Genomic DNA, 19427 nt, shown 5'->3' on the forward strand with positions numbered 1-19427 from the left:
CTACAAAATAATGACATACACCCACCAATCACACAAAAACTTAAATACAATAAACACCTTTAAATACTTCACAAGAAAAAAGGTGGCTATTTCACATTTAAAAAAATCTTTATACGATAGCAGATGTTTCATATCTACTTGAGAGTACTTACTTTATTAAGGCTACGAAATACTGAGTAAAAGAAGAGCAGGGTGGAGCGAAGGAAAGAATGAAGGACAAGACACAAAAATACCTCATGAAATTGCGTAAATGAGTGACTTCTGATGAAATTTTATATACACAAATCTTGATTGTGCTTTTGAATTTTTTTAAAAGCATTTTTGTTCTATACCTTTCTAAAGGTATCTCTATATCTTAACTGAAGTACCTCTCTGACTTGTCTAAGTTATTAAGACACTTTTACATTATATAATTGCATATACCTAGTCTCCCTTTCTAGTAAAGACTGCATTATTTTTAGGAAAGTCATACATATAAAGTAAGGATCCACTTTTTATTTTTTAAAGATTTTATTTATTTATTTTTAGAGAGAGGGACAGGGAGGGAGAAAAAGAGGGAGAGAAACATCAGTGTTTGAGAGGCGGATTGATCATTTGCCTCTCACATGCCCCCAACTGGGGACCTGGCCCGCAACCCAGGCATGTGCTGTGACTGGGAATCGAACCTGTGACCTTTTGGTTCCCAGGCCTGTGCTCAAGCCACTGAGCCACACAGCCAGGGAACTGTCCAGTTTTTTTAAAAAATGTACTCAAACTTCCAAATGTAGAAGAGTATGATCCTCTTGGAAAGCTCTATGTTTATTCCAAGAATGGTGCCACTTCTCAAAATATTTTTAGAATTCCTCTTAGGAAACATCTTCAGCTAGCTAAAAAAACCCTGAAACAGAGTGAAATCTTGTTACTTTACAGAGCTTCTATATGTAGGGTCTGGCACAAAGAATATCCCTTTTTTATTACAAAATCTTTTATTACACAATCATTGGCATGTAATTCTGTAACATAACAATATCACACTCAAGCACACCATATGACATTTTAGATGAAATGTTCAAATTAAAACTATAAATTATTACACCCATATTATTACCCTACCAACCACACTCAAGCAGGCGTCACTTCTGCTGGACCCTGTACATTCACCCGATTCAATCAACCTGACTTCAAATTATATTTCTGGCTGCATCCAAAAGTTATTTTACCTCAACAGGCAAAGATTTTCTACTATAAAAGTTATTTTTTTAAAGTGTGAAAGCCATTCTGAGAGGGGCACCCGCCAATTTATTAGAAACAAAGTGGCAGGCTAGAGTAGGGGTGAAGCCTCAAAGCTGGACGGGGCAGGCCTTTCAGAGGGTAGGATGAGGAATATTACTTTTTAAGGGTGATCTTGGAATACTTTTTTTTAAACAGCCACACTTCTTCATGTTCATACTTCAGGTGATTAGACTTTGTGACAATAAACCACCTTTTGAAAATCCTACAGTGGTTTTATATGGGGTAGGAAGTTTTAATTGCCCACCAAGATTTGAGAGTACACCGAAGGGCGTAAGGATAAGAATTTTCTGCTCCCAGTCTAAGCACCCCACGCGTGTGTCAAAGTAGCATATTCTAGAAATCTGAAGGTTTTCTGAATGCTGGTGATGTAGGGGGTGGTAAGCAATTCTGAGGGTCTCTGTTCTTTCCTGAAACTCTACGTGTTTGAACAAATACTGATTGTATTCAATGATTTTGTTTGTTTCACAGCGATTCCTGTAACATGAGCTTTTCAGTAATTGTGACTTTTATTTTAGACATTTTCGGCACTTACTGTTCACAATGCTCGGTTGTGTGGTTTCAGATTACTTTAATGTTTACACTTTACGTTCCCTTTGTCCTTTTTGAAGAAGGGGACATTGACTTGTATGTTATTTGGGGGAAGTGGGGTAGGCCTCCTCCTCTGTACCTTCTTTAAGTGTTTGGCTTTATGAAATACACGCTGTCTCCCAGAATCCTGTATCATTAAACAAAGCCAGTGAAAATCTGCCTTCACAAACTGTGCGTGCCAATCCTTCTTAGAGGCTGGTATCCCCGACTTCAGATTTAGGCTGTTTGGCCAATGCTGTCACAGGTTCTGGTGGCTCTTCCCGGAAGAAAAGTACAACTGGATGTTTGCGAGCCCACAAGGCCTTGTCCCCAGCCATCCCGCTGGTTGGATTGGAAGAGGTCATTCTGCTGCAGTCTCCCAGCCGGTTGTCGCAGAGGTTTAGGTTTAGAAGGCGATTGTGCCTTCTGGCCTGCAGGCCTGGGCCCTGGTTGGGCAGGGAAGCGTCCGCGTGCCTAGTCCGGTAGCCCTCTTCTCGACTGCGCCCTAGGAGCATCGATATGTTGGGGTTGCGAATGGCATAGATGACAGGGTTGATGGCTCCATTGGCCCAGGTCAGCCAGACAGCCACCACGTTGAGGAGCGAGGGGGCCTGCATGGCCTGGGCCTGACGGGCAGCAGCCAGCAGCACCAGGAAGCAGTAGGGTCCCCAGCAACATATGACGAAGACGATCATGATGAGTACAGTGGTGGCTGTGCGCACCTCACTGAAGAAGCGTAACATGCGTGCGTAGGTGGTCATGGGCCGCACGCGCACATCCGACAGGCGCACAGCCTTGCAAATGTGATAGTGGCAGAAGCACATGAGCAGGAAAGGCAGCAGGTAGCAGGCGACCACCAGCCCCACGCTGTAAGTCACGCCTAGCTGCGCTGGGTCCGGGGTCGTCCGGTACAGGCAACCGTGGAAGCTCTGCGCTGCCAGGGGCTCCCGGGGCGCGTGCAGCAGCTCCCAGGGGAAGGAGAAGCCCAGCGCCACCAGCCAGACGCCCGCCAGCAGTTGCAGCGCGCGGCGGCGACCGATCTTCTCCTGGGGCGGCCGCACGATGGCGCAGTAGCGGTCCAACGAGATGAGCGCCACGCTGAGCGTGGAGACTATGCCAAAGCACGAGCTGAAGGAGCGGCTGGCGACGCAGAAGCCGCGCCAGGGCCTTGGGGCTGCGGGAGCAGGTGCCGAAACCCCGGGCGGCGTGAAGAGATCCAGGAAGGCAGCGGGCAGGCAGAGCAGCGCCGTGAGCAGGTCCGACAAGGAAAGGGACAGGATGAAGGCGTTGGTGACAGTGCGGAGCTGCCGGTGCTTCACGATCACGCCCATCACCGCGCAGTTGCCCAGGCTAGACAGCAGGAAGATGAGCAGGAGGACGAGCGCCTGGGCCGCAACCGCCGCCCCGTGCGACAGCGGCGGCCTCCCCTCCCCCCCAGGCGCCCGGTGCCAGCCGAGGCCGCCGCCAGCCGAGGCGCCAGTGACGTCGCCCTCGCTCCCGCGGCTCCGGTTCCCCAGCGCCGCGGCCGCCACGGTAGCCGTGGTGCTGAAGGAGAGCACGGCGGCGGTCGTCTTCGCGGAGGAAGTCCCGCCAGGGGCGCCGGCCAGGGAGGGGGCGCCGGCAGGCGGGCTGCCGGACAAGGCCATGCACCCTGGCTGGCGGACCAGCGGCGGCGGCTCCATGAGGCTCCGCGGCCGCTGAGCGGCTGCTCATTCCGCACCGGGGGAGCTGGCAGCAAGCCGGAGGGTGGCGTGGCCTGGGCGAGAGGCTGCTGCCGCTATTCGGGGTCTGCGGGAGGGATGGCTGTAGCCTGGGACCCCGCGGAGCCTTTAACGTGGGGGTTCCAGGCGTTGCCGTGGGAACCGCCTGTTTACGCAGGAGCGTGGGGCGGGACGCCGGCCAAGTACCTTTGGAAAAGTCAGCACAAGCTTCACCTCTCCCCGAGGTTACTCAGCCCCGAGTTTGGGCTTTAGGGAATGCCAAATCGACCTTTGCAGGAGCCACTGGCCAGATAAAGCGGGAGTGGCTCTCATATAAATGACCAAATTCAACAAGGGTTCATTCTCAGGCTCTCTTCTTGGATACAAAAGTCCTACAGGGTGGCCTTCGTGGGGGGCGCTTTGCTCCCTGTGGGTCTTTTCAGCGTATACAGGTAGGGAAGGAAACAAGAAACTGAAGTGAAAAACTATCCAAATCCGGAGATCTTAAATTTGAGGGGCAGAATAACTTAAACCAGGTGTTCTCAAACTTGAGCGTGTGCCAGAATCACCGAGTTCTTGCCGAAACCTAAGTGGCTGGGCCCACAGCCAGAGTTTCAGATCCAGTGGGTCTGGGGTCCTGTCCTAGAATTTGCAGCTCTGACAGGTTCACAGGTGGTGGTGATGTCGCTGGTCTGACGACCACACTTTGAGAACCACTGATACACTGTGCTTATTAAAAGGCAAATTCACTGGCTGACTCCCAGGATTACTGAAGACAGGCCCATGAATCTGAATCCTGCAGGTGATTCCGACACACGTGCTCTGAGGTGCTAGGATATGGACCTTGGAGGCAGGATGTCACCTTGTTTTAAAGAGCCTGGATCTGGGGACCAAGACTGGCTCACACACATGATGGGGGGGGGGAGAAGGGAGAGCGATTGTTCCTTGCCCTGTGGCTTGGCCTCCATCAGCTCTCTGGAATGTGATCTGTTCTGAGTCTAAGGCGCACCAACTAGGCAGTCACCACAGAAGCAGCTCCAGGTCGGTATCTGGTTGGGAGACATAGGAACAGCAAGGGCCTGACTCCCCAGGGAAGCTTCTGGACATGTCATGTTTCTGGACGTGACCTCTAATGGGGAAAAGCGCGGCCAACCCTCAGGTTCTCCAAGGCTGTGGTTTGTAACGTGTGGATGCAGGCCCAGCTGCATCAGTATGGCGTGGGAACTGGTTAGAAATGCAGATTCTCAGTCCCTACCGGAAATCAGAATCAGAAATTCTGGAGTGGGGCCCAGTTACTTGACCTGCAAGTGGTTCTGACACACAGTCAAGTTTGGGAAACACTGCGCTGAAGAATGGTGAGCACATTTGCAGATCTTAACATCAATGACATTAGTGCTTTGGTTGCTTATTTCAGTAAGGAAAAGTATCTTACTGGAAATTTACAGCATAAGTAGGAATTCATTTAAGGTGGTACGCCAAGATTGGCTTTCTCAGTCTCTGCATAAAATCAACATTTTGAGACAAAGGGTTCTTTGTTGTGGGGGCTACCCTGTGCATTACAGATGTTTAGCAGCATCCCTAGCTTCTATCCACAAGATGCCTGTAGTGACAACTACAAATGTCTCCAGACGTTGCCATATGTCCCCAGGGATGGAAGGTAGGGGGAATCAACCCACCTGAGAATCAATGAATTAAGACAAAAACATAATAAATTTATTTAGCAAATCTCTGTGCTAAGTTTTCAGAAACAACAAATAAGGATTCCAGCTGAAAGAACTTTAGTCTTAGGTAAACACAAATATATTACAATGTTGTAAGTGTTGTAAAATTTCTGTAAAAAAATACAGAAATTAAATTATATGGAAGCAACAAACTCTTCCTAGGGTAGCTGATGGAGACTTCGCACAAGAAGTGACATTGGACTCTTCGAAAGAAAAGAAAAAAGAAAAGAAAGAAAGAAGGAAAGGGAAGGGAGAAAGGAAAAGAAGGAAAGGAAGGAAGGCATGGAAGGAAGGAAGGGGAAGGACGTTTGATGTATGTGCAAAGTCTCAGGGTTAGTATCTAAGTACTTTACTCTCAGGTACCGGTAAGAAGTTTCTGTATCTTAAGGTATGTGGGGGTAGGGAGTGGAGAGGGAAATAAATAATAAAAACAGATTGGGGCCCTCTTAGAAAGGCCTTGTGTGCAGTACACACAAAGGAATACGGAGGTTGAACTTAATTGGGGAAGATAGGGTAATGGCACTAGCCACTGAAAGAGTTTAAGCAAGAGATGGCCATAATCAGGTATGGTCCCGAAAGACAAGAGTGACCTCCCATTCTCCTGGTTTCCCTCCTTCCTTGTTTGCCTCAGTGTCCTCAGCCAGTTCATCCTCCCCCACCTACCTTTAAATTCTAGAGGCTTTCAAGGCCCAGTCCTGGGCAGCTCTGGACTTCCTCCCTCATCTTGCTCACACCCACAGCTTTGGAATCTGTATTTTCACAACTCCAAATTATGTCTCCAGCCCCAAACCATATACCTTGCTGGTTGGCATTTCCCCGTGATGCGCAGAAACACCTCAAATGCAATGTGACCAAAATGGAATTCATGATCTTTCCTAAAATCCTTGGTCCTCAATATTTTGCATCTTAAAAGGTGGCACCACCTTCCCTCCAGTTTACTAGCCAAAAATTTAGGGTTCTTTCTAGATACATCATTCTTCCTCATCTCCAGCCCAGATCCAATCACCAAGACTGGCACTTTTACTTGTTAAGTATCTTTGTATCCATTCATTTCTGCCATCACGTAATCCTCCACCTAAACCTTAGCTCTCATCCTCTCTTTGGGCTGCTACTGTCACTGCCTCACTGGGTGTCCCCACACCCAGCCCTTACTCCACACTACAGGCACGGGGCTCTTTTGTTTTCAGATTTGTAAAGTTTTATTTATTTATTTATTTATTTGAGAAGAAGGGAGGGAGGAAGAGAGGGAGAGAAACATCGATGTGAGAGAGAAACACTGATTGGCAGCCTTTTGGCCTGGCTGGGGACTGAAACCACAACCTTGGCATGTGCCCTGACTGGAAATTCAACCGGTGACCACTCGCTTTGCAGGACAACGCCCAACCAGCTGAGCCACACCAGCCAGGGTGGCACAATGCTCTTTTAAACAAAATAAATCTGACCATCACACCCATTTATTTAAACACTAACAGCTTTCTCCTTTTAATTTAGGATAAGGACCCCAATCCTTAACATTTATTTTAAGGCACAGCATGATTTCACATCTACTTCCTCTCTAGTCTCATTTTGGGTCACTTTCATCTTTCGCTCATACTGGTCTTTTGTGAGTTCCTTAGGGCATCTGCACCTGCTATCCCTTCTGCCGGGAAAAATCCACCACCGCCCCTTCCCCCAGTCCTCAAGAATCCCCATCTGTGAATGAATGTGAGTCTCAGGGGAAGCTTTCCTTGGCTTGGAGGACATGCCATTGTCTATAATTATGCCTTCGGGACTATTGGTTCCTCCTATGATAGACCGTAGGGTCTGTGAAGACTAGGATTTTTTCTGTTTGGCTTTTTATTAGATTCCTAGCACTTTGCACTCTGGAAAACTGCTACAAACAGGAAAGAAAAAATTGTTTTAAGTAACTGTCAGAGAAGAACCTGGCATGTGGGAGACCAGTTAAGAAAAGTCACTGTAATGGCCCAGGGGAGAAAAGAAAGAGTCCGAACTCAGGCATTTACAGCAGAGAGAGGAGGTTTTGAGGAGGTAGTGTATGGATTGAGGTATTTGGATATAAGCAATGCAAATAGGGCACTGTCTCTCTTAAGCAAGAAAGGAATTTACTGGAAGGATAGGGGAAGTTCAGATTACAAAAGGACAGTCTAACAGCCAGCCCCAAGAACAAGAGCAGTCAGGGCAGCTCTGTGGGTAGGGGGAGCAGGAACTAACTGAGGGGGATCTCTTTAGGGCACTGGCGGAATAAGTCTGTGTCAGCCATGGTGTAAACCTTCTTCATTTCTCTCAAGATCCCAGGGCCTGAGGGAAGGAGCCTGTTTGGCACACCCCTTGCCTGGTTGTCCCAGCAAGGCTACATTCTGGGGGTAAACCATTTCCCAGAGAAAGTGTTGATAAAAGAAGGAGAAAGTTAGTGACAGTGTCATTTTTCAGAGAGAAGTGATTTCTTTACCATAGAATGTTACAGAGAATAAGTGGAAAACATGCCTTCTGTGTAATTAACTTTGGTCAGGGGATCCCGTCACAGACCTAATGACTGGGTCTATCCATACAGACCTGCCGGATGGCAAAGCCAGTTAGGATGACTTAATTATTTCCATTTCTGTCTGCTCAGAAAAAAGATACTGCTCACCTCACAACAGAGTTCAATTAATATTGAGAGCACCACATGCTGAGTAATTTTTAATACTTCATTTTATAATGACTGATAATGATCGAATTTATTTTTAACAGGCTCTTAGACAATTTACTAGCAAGAATACCAAGAGTTAACATTTCTTTCATGTTTTCGATCATGGCTTGTAGTTGGTCGAGTAATAGGCTTGTCCCACTATAGCGACTCACTGGTTGACTTCTACTATGGACCCGTATTTCAACAATGCAATACGCAGTCCTTTTCATAAGAGCCTTAAGGATACAGCAAAAGTCTAACTATAGGTTGGTCTTCTCACATCAGTTTGTGGACCTCAGTTCCCTAGGTAAAGCTGGCCTTTGCCGGACAGAGAACACCTGGCTGAAGCTGTAACAGGTACCCAGAGAAGCTGGCCCGACCCGCTCCTTCCCAGGCTGTGTACGTCAAGGGGTGAGCACCTTATAATGATAACCCATCTCCCTCACAAACAACTTAGAGAGAGGGTATTATCTCACTCAAAAACTGGAAGACTAAAATAATGAACTAGTAAGAGTCATTGTTTGGAGGGCTACAATTCAAGCTATTATGCCAAGAGCATTTAGAAACAGTATTATAGTAATTACCATAGAGTACTTTTTTAAAACGAGGTTTTACTTTTACCTGATATGTTAGTAACTAGAAAATCATTTTGACTTTTTGGCATTATGTTGCTAGACATGACATTTATATCTGAATATAGGCAAAGATGAGGTATAATGACTTTATATTTAGCCACAGTGTCCTATTTTAGAAAGAATGGAAGTTGGCTTACATGTACAACTTTTTTGTTTGTTTTGTTTTTTTATTTTTTAATATTTTATTTATTTATTTATTTTTAGAGAGAGGGGAAAGGAGGAGAAAGAGAGGGAGAGGAACATCAATGTGTGGTTGCCTCTCACGCGACCCCCTGGGGACCTGGCCCGCAACCCAGGCATGTGCCCCGACTGGGAACAGAACCAGCAACCCTTTGGTTCACAAGCTGGCATTCAATCCACTGAGCCACACCAGCCAGGGCTACATGTACAATTTGGATATAGGTTTCCACATAATTAAGAAAAAAATTACTTATAGAAAACAATTGCTTGAGAAAGAAAGCCCTTCAAAGTCACAGAAGTCACTTGAGAAGAAATCCATCCTGCAGTGGGTCATCGCCTTCCACTGTGAAACTCGCTGTACCTGTGTAATGGGCTTGCCCGGACACTTCCACTATAACAGCATTAAAATCACCACATTTTGCTTCCTGGGGGGGGGGGGGAAGAAAAGATGAAAGGAGTGAAATATCAAAATACTGCATTCCTATCTGGGTTTAAGTCATGCTGTGGATTTTTGTCATTTTAAAGAAAACCCAAGGGTTCATCCAACAGGCAGTGAACGGAGAGCAACCTGATCAGGTCTGTGTTTTCCGTAAGTTAGTCTGTAGGGTGGGAGACAAACTGGAGAGGAGAAGACGAAACACCCAGAACCCTTTAAGAGGTAAGCTTAATCCAGCGATTGAATCTAGAGTCAGCCGCGTACGTAACTTTTAGTGAGGATGGAGAAAAGCAAAACACAGAGATACTGTGGAGATGGAACTGCCAGGCCTGGGCACCGATGTATGTGGGACGTGAGGAAGAGGAATACGTTAAATGTGACTACAGCTTTTAGCTTGGAAGTGACCTTGACTCTATCATTAACCAAGACAGGGGACGAGGCAGGAGAGGCATGTTTAGGGAGGGAGGAAGGACAATTTAACAAGTTGAATTTGCAGCATCTCTGGGATAATTTTGAGACGAGTTTACTGGACAGTTGGGAACACAAGTGTTAGACTCAGGAGAGAAGCCCAGGGTAGGCACGGCAGCGAGGAAGGTTTGGAGGTCATCATCAGTGGGTGACTGAGAGTTAAAGCTTTAGAAGTTGGTGAAATTGCCCAGGGGCATTAAACTACAGAGGAGATGAGAAGGAGCTAAGGATAAAATGCTAGGGACCTCTAAACAGAAGGACGGGGCCAGGAAGCTGGGGCCGGGAAAGGGAAGGAGCAGATACTGTCAGAGAGCCTGAAAGAGCCCAGACAGAGAGGAAAGGTCAGTGGTGCAGGTGAGGGTGTTCAGGCAAGTATGATGAGTAACTATTACATAAATAACTTCAAATCTTAACTACAGAGTGTCTTTAATTTCTAATTTTTAAAAATGAGAATAGCAGAAGCTTAAGGTAAAATGTCAATTATAAGGTTAGGGTAGAGTACTATTAGTATCTTTTTATAAAGCTGCTATAACATAAAGCCTCACTGAAAACTTGCTTTGTCTAATAGCAATATAATGTAATGCTTAACGGTGTGGGGTCTGCTCAGAAAGACCCCCACTCCCAGTCTGGGTCTCAAATGCTCCAATTTATCACTGTTAAAGAACAACGATAATAGCACTGACTTCCTAGGAGCCCTGTGAACTGATGGTAGGCATAAAGTACAAAGTGCTTAGCTTGGCAATTGACATGTAGTGAAACATCCAATAAATGACATAGAGCAGGGTGTCAAACTCATTTTTACCAGGGGACACATTAGCATCACAGTTGCCTTCAAAGGGCGGAATGTAATCTTAGGACTGTATAAATGTGACTACTCCTTAGCTAGGGGCAAGGAACTCTGCATTCGGCCCTTTGAAGGCAACTGTGAAGCTGATGTGGCCCCTGGTGAAAATGACTTTGACACCTTTGATATAGTCTTCAACTGCAGACTTGAGACCATGTATTCTAAATTTTTGCATACAACATAAATGGTTTGGTACCTCATAAGTTCATGTACTATATAGGAATGCCTAACTTAAATAAACAAAATTCAATACTTAGAATAACCAACCTTTAAAAATAGCTATATTAGGATATAAAAGTCTTTGTTAAAATAGATTGCTATGTTAAAGGACTCTTTATGAGTAGATTCATTTACTAGATGTAAATAAGTCATCCTGTGGATTTCACTTATTAATGAGTCAATTCATTAATTAGCTCTATTAGCATGTTTAATATTTGACTGCATTACAGAAATTCTACTTCCCGCAACTTTTCAGGACTTTCACATCCTGTTATAAAATGGAACAGTCTTATAGAACGAAAACAAACAAACAAACAAATCCAAACCCTAATTTAATGGTTCTCAAACATTTTCATCCCAGAACCCCTTCATGCCTTCTTTTGAGGACCTCAAAAGAGGTTTTGTTTACTTAGGTCATATCTATTAATATTTGCTATTTTGGTAATTAAAGATATTTGTTCATTAATTCATTTAAAAAAGTAAAGTTATTACATGTTAACATAAACAACAAAGTTTTGTAAAAATAACATTTGCCAAAACAAAAAAATATTTAATGAGAAAAATGGCATTGTTTTACATTGTTGCAAACAGAGGACAGCTAGATCCCCACGTCTGCTTCTGCATTCAGTCAGCTGGGCTATCATCATCAGCCTCTGGAGAACTCCACTGTACACTCGTGAGAGAATGGAAGTGAAAAGCAATGCCTTGGTGTTGTTATGGGTATAGTTTTGAGCTCATGGACCCACGGAAAGGACCTTGGGACCCCCCAGGGCTTTTCAAACCACACTTTGAGAACCAACATCCTAGCCAAACGTTGTTACAGGCCTGTTTTAAAATTCTCTTCTGAATGCTGAGTGAAGGAACTCATTTCACACCCAACTCGCACCACTTCAGTCTCAAAAGTAACACAGTTACAAAGACGCTACCGGTGTCACTCACCCTCACGGCCTTCCCTGTGAATACTGAGCCAGTTGCACTGCTTTTAAAGGCTCTGGTCTGGTCCAGCTCCAGAAGCCCTTTGTGATGCTGTAAGGCAATTCGGGCTGTCACTCCTGAGCCGGTAGGACTTCTGTCCACCTGTTTCAGAATAAGTGCAGATACCAACAGATACCAAAAAGCGTGTTCATAGCGCTCCACTTTCACATTGCATGGCTTTTATGCCTAGAAATTACAGTTTTAATACCTGTTCATCCGCAAACACACAAATGTTGGTGGTCGGCTCCTCACTGTAAGTGTCTTTCCCATCTGTTAATATGGTTCCATATAGAAAGGCAAGGTCTTCACTATCAGGATGAGTAATTTTAAACTGCAAATAACAAAAATTATCAACCACATGTAACTATTTTGATTCAAATATATTAAAAAAATTTTTTTTATTGATTTTTTTTTTTAGAGAGAGAGAGGAAGGGAAAGAGATACATTGATGTGTTGTTCCACTTATTTATGCATTCATTGGTTGATTCTTGAATGTGCCCTGACTGGGGATTGAACCCACAACCTTGGCGTTTTGAGATGATGCTTTAATCCACTGAGCTACCCAGCCAGGGCTAAATTTATATTTTAAATAACACATGGGGTACTGTTGAACATAACTTTTCCATCTTTACCATTTTAAAAATACCTTTTGGGCCAGGGTACTAAATGCTAGAAGTGACATTTTTGTCTAGATGAATAAAGAAAGTTTTATTGAAAGTTGTGGTTGTTATACTCTGAGTCCTTCCTAAGGAAGTCACCCTGCGCATAGCCTCTAGAATAGTCCTATTTTGTACACACACAGCCTAAACATACACACTCCACAGCACGGAGCCATGGCTGCTCAGACTGGAAGAGCTGAGACAATCATGTCCTTACTCTAGGGAGCTTGACGGGATCATGTAGAAAAAAATCAGGCAATGAGCATCTAGAGCTGAAGTTAATACCACTGATAGAGACAAGACCGTGAGAAGCCATGAGCAAGCAAAAGTTACAAGGATGCAGATGTTATTAGGTAACAGAAACAACTGGACAAAAAAAAAGCTTTATTGTAAAGGATGAAGTCAGTTGGTATCATAAAACGCAGCAGATACACACAGAGAGAGGCAGGCGCTGGCAGAGTAACTAAGTCGCGTCCAGGGCAGAGAATGGTCAGCCCAAAGGTGCACTGCTTCCTGTTCCCAGGGGTCTGGTGGTTTGATTTTCCCGGATTTTGGTAACTTCTGCTAGTTTGACCAAGATAACCATAATCTTACTTCTGTGAGTATCTTTACAGATAGTACATTCCACTACCCCTTACCTGTCATTTCAAGTAGTTGAAGAGGTTTGGATTCTTAGAATCCAAAGACTCCATTAATAACCAAGTTACGGAGGCCTGCATATTGGATCTTCGTTCTCCATTCTCTTAAAGCCCCCATCCCCCTCCACACCAGCACCATCCAACCCCACGTTGTTCAGTGGTGTGCTTCCCTCCCTAGACCAAGCTCCCTGAAGGTGGGCTGCATTCTTCCTTTGTGCCTCCAGCATCTAGCATAGTATCTGACACACAGTAAGTTCTGGGTAAGTAAGTGCTTGTTAAAAGAATGAATGGATGGAGATGAATGTATATTATACTAACTTCAGCCCCACCCCCAAAGGCCTTTCCCTAAATCTAAATCAGCATATGGTTGGTCAGCAATTCACAAAGTACTCCTACTGCTTGATTCATCCGTAATAAAACTTTTGCTCATATTTTTTGCAGAATCCCTCCTTCTTCAAGTCCATCTTTCACAACCTTGGTGAGAAGTTCAGGCTTCGATGAGAAGTTCAAAATTACTTCTATTAAGAAAACCATGCCTTTTCCTTTTGATTTCATTAAAAACAAGTTGACATCATTTTAATCCCAAACTGTTAACTTAAACTATTAGTTGTCTGCTTAATGGAACGGAGAACTGATGTAAATCCAGAGCTTCAGGACTTACAACGATAACACAATTCTACATATTGGTGTTGACAGTTCCGGAAAAATAATAATTTAGAGCAGGACAGACTATATATTTTAATTTTGTTACTTAAGTTATAAATTAAGCTTGAGATATGTTTAATTGGCCCATAAATAATTATTAGCACAAGTATATTAGATATTATCATTCACAAGTTATCTTTTACTTAGAATAATAATTAAATTATCAAATACTAAAACATTCAAACAGTGTATATGAGTTATTTGTAGGTCCCAATTTCAAGGTAAAATGGCAGACTAGTGCTAGATATGAAAGAATATTTGAAATTTGTTTATTACCTAAACTGATTTCATTAGAATAGTTTTCCCAGGCCAAAACTAGAGTTACTTGAGTAGTTATTTAATTAACTTCTTAGCAATATAGGAAAATTCACTAATTAGGAATTAATGTTCTCTGTAAATAAGAGAAAGACTGATCAGCCTTAATGAAATCTAATTTGTAATCTATATTTTATATTCATTATTTTTAAGTTTTGTAGAATGATCATATATGGCAAAACATGCATGTCAAATTAGTGGAACACTATACTATGATACATTTACTATATTTTTAAGTAACCACAAATTTATTAGTATATATGTATTATTAAAGTTAATAATGTTATCATTATTGAACACTTATTATGAGCTTGGCACTATACTATTCTAAGCTTCTACAAAGCAGGTATTTCATAATTTGCATTTTACAGATTGGAAAACTGAGGCACCTGAGGTTACGCAGCTTGCTCGAGGTTATAAAAGTCACAAGTGGCAAAGCCAGAACTCATAGGTAGTCACGCTCTACAGCCTAAGATTCAAACCAGTACCCTATTCTTAGTACAACTAATAATTTAAATACAAAACACAGGTATTTAAATTTCTGTATCCACATGTAACTAGTATTTCCTTCGTGCCATAGAGAAGGCAGTTGTTCTGACGGCAGTGACTGTACTGACCTGGGCTTTCACCGCTCCTGTCACTGCACTTGCTGCATCCACAAGGTCCCTTGTCTTGGCGGAACAGACGTCCAGTCCTAACTTTTCGGCGCTAACAAACGCATAAAAGGCGCCACCATATGCGATGTCCACTATCACCCGTCCGTGACCAGGAACGTCCACCAGGAGATCTAAAAGAGATGTGTTTGAAAATAAGTTTGTGTTAGTATTTTAACAATAAAACCCATAGAATGTTTCATACGCGTATGTTGCGGGGGTGGGGGATCTTCCTATCATAAAAAGGAATGAAACCAAAATCCATCTTCAAAATAAGCATCAAGTAAATAATGACAAACCTTCAGCTAAGTGCAACTTTCTGTTTTTAATTTGATGTTTGCATACGTTATGCATGTGAACACCATGTTTTCTTAAATTGCACATTCGTATTTGCTAACTATTCCGAGGATCTTTTTTCTAGGAAACATCATAAAGGCAGAGAGAGGAAAACCCTGGGGCATCAGTGTGTGAAAATTATGAAGGAAAATGTAAGTTCCCTCTCCTACTACTAGGAATGGTTTTATTTTATTTCTTATTTTTACAAAAGATTTTAGTTTTAGAGAGAGGGGAAGGGAGGGAGGAAAAGAAGAAGAGAAACATCGATCAGTTGGCAATCTGGGACCAAACCCACGACCTAGGCATGTGCCCTGACCAGGAATTGGACCAGCAACTTTTTGCTTTGCAGGACAATGCCCGATTAACTAAGCCACACAGGTCCAGGCAGGAATGGTTTTAAATAGTGAGGATTTGGAGTCCTATTTATAAACTGGTTTTCTTCAGCTCTAAAGTGGAAACAAAATGAAAAAAGAGATTTTTCCTCTATGTCATATACAAACATTTATTCACATACATATTTCATCTCATGAAAGCATCCTGCAGGCAAATACTGAGAACAAACCTATTGCAGAATCAGTGACCATTAAGGTGTTATTTTGCATCAGGGTTTTATGAGTATTTTAGGTGTCCGACATACCCAAAGTTTCACCTGAAGGTCATTTGAAATCCTGAATAGGTATTTCCAAAGGAACGGTGCTAGATGATATTTTGGGATATTATAACTGTTTTCCCCCCTCACATTTCCTTCTCTTCCTCCAGTTCAAGTGGGCTTGGTTATCACATCGTCTAGGGGAGGCTTATGGCTGGGGAGAAAGCAGATTTTGTGGAAAACTAGGGTCTCAAGGGAAAGAGATTTGTTATCAAAGGAGTATTCTGAAGGGAGAAATATTTCTCCTGGCCAACAGAGAAATCGCCTCTGGACTGAGAAAAGAGACTGAAGGTCCTGAGTGTAGAGCACCTGTCTTCCCCAGGGCACCACGGAGAGGCTATTGGGCCGGGGGCAGGGGGTTGACAGAGGCAGCGGCCATATGGAAGGGGGCAGATGATGCTTCCCTGGTAACCTGTGCAAGCTGAGGACCAAATGGTCCTCCTCTCCAAAGTTTTGGCTCACATGTCTATCAGGAAAAGCAGCAGCAACTCGAGGGATGAAGCTGAGCTGGGTACAGTCTCAAATTCAGAAATGAAGTTGTAAAAAATAAAATATTTCTTGTATTCCTGAGTTTGCACAGTCATGCAAAGGTACCAGTGTGCTATCAGTTACAGGCTAGCCGACAGAGCCCTTTTCACATGTGACGTGTGAAAACACAGAACATTTATCACCAAAAGAGTAAAACATGTCTGTGGAACTTAACAGCAAAACTGAATGAAAAAGGTCTTCACCTGGATGCTGGTACAACATGAAAAGCACATTAGATGAAAGGAGAATAAGGAATTAGATAAGGAATTAAATAAGGAAGTAAGGGACTGCAAGAAAGCTAAGTGTGGCTTTGGGGTCCTCATGCATAAAATGGAATTGCTATCCCCCCCCCAAAAAAGGTTTCTTTTGAGAATTCCATGTGATAATGTGTGGGTAGAGTTTGGAACAGATGAGAAATGCAATAAATGTTAATATTAAAGCCAAAAGTTTAATTTCCAATGGGAATAGGACTCTTAAGAGGCCAAGATATTTACATTTGTCAATCAGCATAATGTCCTTTAAATTTCATTTTAGTTACTCAACACATGTTGACTCTGTCCTATTCTAGCACTTGAATACAGTAAACAAAACTCGAAGTTTTCATTTTAGCAGGTGGACTGGTGGTGGACTCAGCAATTCTCTGAGGTGGGCACTGTTGTCATCTTCATTTCAGACATGGCACTGAGGAGTGGAAACCCTTTCATGAGGTCACGGAGCTGGGGAAGGGCAGAGCGGTGATCTTGACTGAACACTGTCAGTCCGCCTTTTTTGTATAGTTCTAAGTAGAGAGTTTAGGATTTCATTTTGTTAACGATGCAAAGCGACCATTAATGCTCACTGATTATTGACAGTTATGTGGCGATGCTCTCAGGAACTACTGTGCTTACAGGGTTGGCTGCCCTGCTGTGACCACCCCAAACTGAGGAAGTGGCAATCCTGCTGCCTGCTGCCATTTCCCACAAAATCTAGAGTGCTTCCCTCTGCTGCTGGCACGGCCTAGTTAGCCAAGTTAGTTAAACTGCTGAGGTTTTTGAGATGCAACCCTAATGCGGATGTGACTCTCCCAATGCAGATGTGGCATCGTTCTCTCCTAAAGGAGAAAGTGGCATCAATTTGCTCTAAGGCACACAAAGGCTTGGGCTATTACGGCATCATTCAGAATCAGGCTAATCCTGAATTCAAATCCTAGAGGAGGATCAAGATCACTTGACAGAAGGATTTTCATGGCTTGTAGACTTTGAAAGAAAGAGGTGATAACCCTGCTCCAGTCGGGAGTAAATTACCACCCAGCTCACTTCCAGTCATGCCTACGAAAGCACCCTCACCCGTAGGATTCAGCCCTTTGGAGGGATTACCTTCTACGTAAGGATGATAGTTATTAGACAGCTGTATTACAGGGCCTACAGCTTCAGTACTGGGGAACCCAGAGGTTCGGCACACCTAGAGAACTAACAAGTAACCTTGCATATTCTGTAGTCTGTCTCTAGGAATATGTGTGTGTGTGTGTGTGTGTGTGTGTATAATTTAAATTCTAAGTAGTGCCTTATACACACTTCATCCTTACAAAAAACTCCATGAGATAACACAAGAAAAAGCATAAATAAGGAGAGAATTAAGTAATTTGAGTAACGTTGCTCTGCTTTAGTTGTCAGACTTTGAACCCAGGCAAAGTCTGTTCCTGTTTTGAAAGAATAAGAACAGAGACATCCATCCCTATTTTAACGCTTTATAAATGGCTTTGTTCATTCTCACTTAATTTCCCCCCAAGAAGCGGGGAAGCATTTTTTACAGATGAGTTTTCCTAACTTACGTTTAGTAACTTTTCAGGGGGTACAGTGTGACCAGCAAGGGTATTCTGAGCGAGCCAGGAACCCAGTTAAATCGGTTGTTCTTTGCTTTTTCCTTGACCCCTGCGGACATTGCTTTGTCCAACTGTGAAATCTTTGGGAATGCCTGAGAGTGGGGAACTAGGTGCTAAGAGAGAAACGAGGCTTTCTGCACTTCCCAAGGCTCTCTCAAGACCGCAGGCCTGTACATCCGGGGGGAAACTGAATGAACTGCCTGCACCGCCCAAAGCCAGGAGGCTCAGACGCCGACACCCCCCCGCAGAGATTCAGAGTTACCATTTTATTCATCGCAAAGGCCGTGGGGCTGGGTTAGCTGCTCCGCGTGGGTTCCAGCCCAGAGACACAGTGTAGTTAGTTGTGTCTCGGGTGGCAGCCCAGGGCTGGGAGGGTCCCTCCGGTTACCTGTGGCCAGCACGAAGGCCGGGACGCTGTGGAAGCGCACCCGGCCGCGGCTCAGGCCGCCCTCGCACTCCACGAAGGCGGCCACCAGCCCGCACGGGCAGTGGATGTTGACGCGGGCCTCGCGGGCGCCGGCCGGAGGTGGCGGCACCAGGCCGAAGTCGAGCGCGAAGCGGCCCAGCGCCCCACGGCGTGGCCGCACATGGAGCTGTAGCCTTCGTTGTGCAGGAACAGGACGCCCAGGTGGGCGTCCGGTAGCTCGCTCGGCACCAGCACGGCCCCGTACATGTCCCGGTGTCCCCGGGGCTCGTACAGGAGCCGTCGCCGCACGTAGTCAAGGTGCTGGCGCATGTAGCGCCGCTTGGCCAGCAGCGTGGGGCCCACCACCTCCGGACATCCCCCCAGCACGATGCGCAGGGGCTCCCCTCCCGTGTGCATGTCCACTGTTGAGAGCTAGGAAAGAGAGCTAGGCAATTATAGGCATTGCTAAGCAGAAAACCTCTTGAAGGTCACCAGAATAGATAGGGGAGAGAAACAACATTGTCGGCCAAAGTAAAGGTAAACAATATGTGATTTGCAGAGGGCCCTGAGTTACAGCCAATTAGTTAGAGGGCCATAAAACTTTAGGCGCCAGACTCATCTCAGGCTTGGACCCTTTAAACTGAGGGTACAAATTAAGTGGGACAGGTGGTTCTTATCGACAGGAGACAGGGTTTCAAAAGAAAGTTTTAACATCTGGTTAATGTTCCTCCAGAGCCAAGAGCTATGCAGAGATAACAGCAACTCCCACTTTTGTAACTTGCTTGCTTACTTCTCACTGTATAAAAGAGCTAGCCTGTGAGCGTTCGGCGCGGCTCTCATCTGCAGCTCTTCTGAGCAAGTGTCTCCGGGACACATCGAGAGTCCGCCCCTGCGCAGGTTAAAAGAGTTGGCCATTAAAGTAACATCTCTGTAAACGTCCTGAAAGTCTCCGAACGTCTGTTTCTTGCGTCAGTGGGTGCAACATCCACCAC

At 44.5% G+C, this 19427-nt stretch overlaps 2 protein-coding genes across 2 annotated transcripts; both read right to left on the reverse strand.

Annotated features, from left to right (window-relative positions):
* Positions 1–1667: 1667 nt before the first annotated feature.
* GPR135 (G protein-coupled receptor 135) lies at positions 1668–3803 on the reverse strand. The gene has a single exon (XM_024567258.3). It carries the CDS (start codon positions 3519–3521, stop codon positions 2049–2051), a length of 1473 nt encoding a protein of 490 aa, XP_024423026.3. The 5' UTR covers positions 3522–3803; the 3' UTR covers positions 1668–2048.
* Positions 3804–5169: 1366 nt separating this feature from the next.
* Positions 5170–18852, reverse strand: L3HYPDH (trans-L-3-hydroxyproline dehydratase). The gene is given in 6 exon segments (XM_053928931.2): positions 5170–9168; positions 11650–11787; positions 11894–12016; positions 14620–14789; positions 18418–18600; positions 18603–18852. Coding segments are annotated over 6 exon segments (990 nt in total). The 3' UTR covers positions 5170–9042.
* Between the last annotated feature and the right edge of the window lie 575 nt (positions 18853–19427).

The sequence above is a fragment of the Desmodus rotundus genome, chromosome 7, assembly GCF_022682495.2.
Source record: "Desmodus rotundus isolate HL8 chromosome 7, HLdesRot8A.1, whole genome shotgun sequence".
NCBI lineage: Eukaryota > Metazoa > Chordata > Mammalia > Chiroptera > Phyllostomidae > Desmodus > Desmodus rotundus.